This window comes from Helianthus annuus, chromosome 11 (assembly GCF_002127325.2).
Source record: "Helianthus annuus cultivar XRQ/B chromosome 11, HanXRQr2.0-SUNRISE, whole genome shotgun sequence".
Taxonomy (NCBI): domain Eukaryota; kingdom Viridiplantae; phylum Streptophyta; class Magnoliopsida; order Asterales; family Asteraceae; genus Helianthus; species Helianthus annuus.
Window position 1 is genome coordinate 43,016,421 of NC_035443.2, and position 5,313 is coordinate 43,021,733.

Consider the following 5,313-nt stretch of genomic DNA (forward strand, 5'->3'; position numbering starts at 1 on the left):
TGACAAAAGTCTAAAGTTTGGGGACGCTGGGCGTTACCGGGGGGGGTTAGTTTTTTTTTTAGGGGGGGGGGTTAGGTTTTTTTAGGTATTTTTTGTTGTGTTCACATTGGTTATCGCGGTTCACGCAATAAAGGTGGTATATATATATATATATATATATATATATATATATATATATAGAGAGAGAGAGAGAGAGGCAGGTTAACGTGCAATGGCTCTTATCGTACAAAATGTACGCGATCATCCCAATCGTATGATATGGTGCCAATTCACTCTTGAACATGCGATTTGTGCTGAAAAATCAACATGCGAAATTGCTTTATATACCAACATGTGATTTCATAAAAAAAAAAAAAAAAAAAAAAAACCAACATGCGATTTCCAACATACTTTTTATAACATGCGATTTCACAATCGCGTACGAGCGTACTATAAGCCCTATTGTACGTTACACTTTTTTTTGGATAAAAGTAGTGATTTTTATAAGAAAAATATTTTAAAAAAAATTGTGTGTTTTTAGATTTTTTAAAGTTTTTTTTGGGGTTTAGTTTTACTATTTAGTTTTTAACATTTAGCTTGGGGGGGGAGAGGATTTAGGTTTTTTTGGGGTGCAGAGGGGGTTAGGTTTTTCAGGTTTTGGTGGTGTATGGGGTTTATTTTGTTGTGTTCACATTGGTTCTCGCGGTTCTCACAATAAAGGTGGTTCTCGCATGAGAGAACTATCATTTAGATAGAAAACCCAAGAACAAATGTGGACACAAACAAAATAATAATAAATAAATAAAACACAAACAATAAACCCTCCAACCCCACCATCTAAAAACCTAAACCCCCATCCCATCCTCAACTCTGAAAAAAATAAACATAACAACCCCCCCCCCCCCTCCCTCCCAATCCTTAAGCTAAACCCCAATAATAAATGCTAAAAAAATTAAAGAATTTTATCCATTAAAATCGCGACTTTTTATTATTAATAATTTAAAAAAATATATTAAAGAAAAGTCGCGGTTTTATTGGAAATAGTTTTAAGATTTTTTTAAGTTTTTTTAGGTAATTTTGTTTATGTTCACACTAGTTCTCATGTAGGGGTGCAAACGAGCTGAGCTACTCGCGAGCTACTCGAGCTCGGCTTGAAAAAAAGCTCGAACAAGCTCGAGCCCGAGCCTAAAAACAAGCTCGTTTAGTAAACGAGCCCGAGCCCGAGCTTCGCTTATCGAGCTCGAGTCGGCTCGCGAGCCTTAACGAGCTTTCTTTTTATATATTTTTCATTAATATATTAAACATATATTTAAATAATAATTTTTACCATTTATATAAATATAAAAAATAACTAAATTATATGTATAACAATAATTATAGTTAATAAAAATTAATTAATAAATACTAAACGAGTCAAGCCCGGGCCGAGCTCGAGCTTGAAAAATTGCTATCGAGCCGAGTCGAGCTTTAGAAATAAAGCTTCGATTCGAGCCGAGCTCGAACTCGAACTTTCATATGTTAAACGAGCTCGAGCCTTGTCGAGCTCGGGTTCAACTCATTTGCACCCCTAATCTCAGGTTCTCAACCTAATAAATGTTTAAAAAGAAATTAAATGAGAAATAAAGAATGATAAGCATTTCTATAGTTAAAAGATGAAATAACGAAGATGGTGTAAACATTTTGGATTAAAAGGATTACTTTTGTTAATTGTGAAGCAGGTTTAAAAATATCGGGAAAAACTAAAATCCAAAACCCATCGTACGGCCATTAAAAAAAGAAAAAAAAAAACCCACCGTACGTGGCGTAAAACAAAGAAAAAAGATATTCCACGTAATCCTCCGTTGCTTGCACTATCAACACGTGTCACCCGCCACCGCCACCTCCTTCATATATACACCACTCGCACAACAGTCTTCAAATTCATATGATTATTAAAAACACTTGAAATGGCGAAGAACAAGGATGATATCAAATATGCAACTGCACAGGCGAAACTATCCGAAGACGAATCGCTGCGAGTTGCGTACGTAGCCAACACGCCCTTAGAAGCCGGCAAGATAGCAGATTCCGAACCCGTTGATCTCTTCGCGGCCGCTCATAACATCTCTAATCAACAACAACAAGATAAACGTGTGATTGCGGAATCAAAACCCCTTGATATATTCTCGGCGGCTAAAGGCGTCTCTGATGCCAACCAAATGGATGAGGGTACGGCTAATCGTAAGCCATAAGCTAAATAATTAGCTTAACGCCGGCTGAAGCTACGGTAGCTTCAGCCGGCGGTTTGGGTATGTGGTTTGTTTTTTCATGCTTTTGTTTCGAGTTTGGGTCTAAATGATGGTGAATTGTAAAGTAAAACGAGAAAACTGATGTACTATACGATCGAAATGGTATCTTTTTTATTTGTATTTGAAGTTGTATTGGATTTTCATTGCAGATAATTATTTAAAATAAATAACGTTACTTCATTCATTGTTTTTTATGTTGGCTTATGAGAGGAAAAAAGTAGAAACAGTCCCAACACGACGATAAACTAGCAAATTTAATGTTTTCTCATTTTGTTCTTTGATCAATTGTGTGTAGTAACGCCTATGGGCGGTTCTTGAATCCACGTACTTCATTAAACATCAAATAGAGTAAATAACTAATTATTATAAATATCCTCGATATCAAAATTAGGGAAAATAATAGGACCGTATTACCAAATACCAATGAACCAAATACTAATGAGGATTACTAACGAGGAGGTGGTGGTCTATTGAAGACAAAACTTTTAAACATATGGGTAATGGGTTTTTGCAGGCCCAGCTTGGGTCGGTTAGTTCGTTAATGAAAGTTACTTTTCAAAAAAAAATATGGGTAATGGGTTTGAGTAGGGGATGTAAACGAGTCGGGCCGAGCCCGAGCTCGTCTGGGCTAGAGCTCGGCTCGTCATATTTTCTTGAAGCTCGAGCTCGGCTTGGTTCGAGCCTAGGCTTGGTTCGAGCCTACTTATTTGAGCTCGAGCTCGGCTCGCGAGTAAAACCCAAAGATCGAGCTCGGCTCGAGCTATTTTAAGAACAACCTTAGACGAGCTAAAAACTCGGCTCGAGCTCGCTTCAATATCACTTAAACGAGCCAAAGCTCGTCTCACCAATGTTGTTGTTGTTGTTGAAGAATAAATAAATTTTTGTTGGGCTCGTTTAGGCTGATGAGCCTAAACGAGCTTTGTATTTCAGGCTTAAGCTCGGGCTCGATAACTAAACGAGCACTATTTCAGGCTTGAGTTCGGGCTCGGACTCGTTAAAGCTCGGCTCGTTCGAGCTTTTAACCGAGCCGATAACGAGTAGCTCTCGAGCCTCTAGGTTTGTTTACACCTCTAGGTTTGAGAGTGGGAGTTCTCTTGTGTTCAAGTTCTAAAAAACGAGTTGAATAATAAAATATGAGTTTATACTAGTTTATAGACTTAATTATTACATGAGTTGAATAATAAAATATCTTACGTAAATTAAAGATGATAAATATCATACAATGCGTAAAACCGCCCATAATCAAGAAAATATCAAAGTTTTTTCTTTGAAACTTATAGAAAAATATAATAATTTTGAAAAAATTTACACATATTAAGAGGCCAATATATACCGGATAATTATTGCTAACTATTATTAAATACTAAGTTAAGGATTATATAAAATTTAGTTTAAATACTCATTTGATTATTTATCAATTTAATTTAAATACTCATTTAATTATTTATCTATTTATAATTTAAATATTTTAATGAAAAAACGAAAACAAAGACAAAATCCATGTAATCTTTTACAAAATAAAGTTTAAGAAATTGACGCAAAGATAAATCGCGATAATGTATAATAATTAATAATATTATAGATTAATCAAATATATTAATATAGTGTTAGTTTAAAATTAAATTTAATTTAAATACACATTTATATGTTTATAACTTAAATATTTTAATAAAAAACGAAAACAAAGACAAAATCCATTAAATCATTAGAAAATAAAATTTAAGAAATTGACGCAAAGATAATTGGGATAATGTATAACAATCATTTATATTTGTATATTATTAGATATATTATATTATATATTAATAATGTTAGAGATTTATCTAATACATTAATAGTATTTTAATTTAATATATAAATGAATTAAATAAGAAAATGACACATGACATTAGATTAAAATAAATGAAATAAGAGAATGCCATATGGCATTAGATGTATTTCTTTATTAGTATTAGATTCAACCCATATACTTAAGTTATTTTATTATATAATGTAATATCCGTGCAGGGGAATGTTCATTCGAGAAGAAAATTAAATTAAGAAGAAAAAGAACAAAGGGTACAAATGTAAAACATTAAATATTTTTTCTCTCGACTCATTTAATATGGTAGGGATAGTGTACATTAATCCAGAAGTGTGAGAAGTGTATTATAACACTGTATATAACACCATGTAAACACCATATAACACTATGTAACACCATATAACACCATATAACACTATGTGGCACTATATAACATTATATAACAAATATAACACTATACATCTATCATAGACATGCTATCAGACAAAATATAGTGTTATATTTGTTATATAATGTTATATAGTTTTACATGGTGTTATATGGTGTTACATAGTGTTATACGGTGTTTATATGGTGTTATATAGTGTTATAATACACTTCTCACACTTCTGGATTAATGTACAGGATCCTCTACCCATTTGATATTATCTTTGACTAATTAATTAGTTATAAACACTATCATCCTCCGTACTTAACTTTTTGCTTACACACATCAAAATTTATCCTATGCGTTTTGAAATTTATCCTACACGTATTGAAATTTATCCTACACAACTCGTAATTCATCCTATATACACCTCGTAATTTATGCTACACTTTAAATTATATATTTTTTCTTTTTTTGAAAAAATATTTTATTTTGAAAATAAGTTACAAATTTAATGTAGTTAGCTATTAAAAAGAAAGACTACCAATTAATGATCCATCTAAGTTTACCAATATACCCTTAAACTCATATTAAATACAAAAATTAAATGAAGTAAAATGAAGTATTTTTATTGGATGAAATTTTCTTCTTTTTTATTCTTAAAAAAAATCTTTTCATTTGAACTCTCCACTATCCGTACATATTCTTAAAATTTAAAAATGTAATTGTCTTTTACAATTATTAATAATAAGATATTATTTAAAAAAAAACTTCACCATAAAGTTAAGCATTGTATTCTCTTTAATTTTAAACATTGAATTCCTTAAATCGAGTATAGTAATGTTATACTTTTAAAAAAAAATCGACATTTTTAA

At 31.8% G+C, this 5,313-nt stretch overlaps 1 protein-coding gene across 1 annotated transcript; it reads left to right on the forward strand.

Moving 5' to 3' along the window:
• Nucleotides 1–1,910: 1,910 nt before the first annotated feature.
• LOC110891953 lies at nt 1,911–2,393 on the forward strand. Its single transcript, XM_022139401.2, has one exon. It carries the CDS (start codon nt 1,926–1,928, stop codon nt 2,208–2,210), a length of 285 nt encoding a protein of 94 aa, XP_021995093.1. The 5' UTR covers nt 1,911–1,925; the 3' UTR covers nt 2,211–2,393.
• The last annotated feature ends 2,920 nt before the right edge of the window (nt 2,394–5,313 follow it).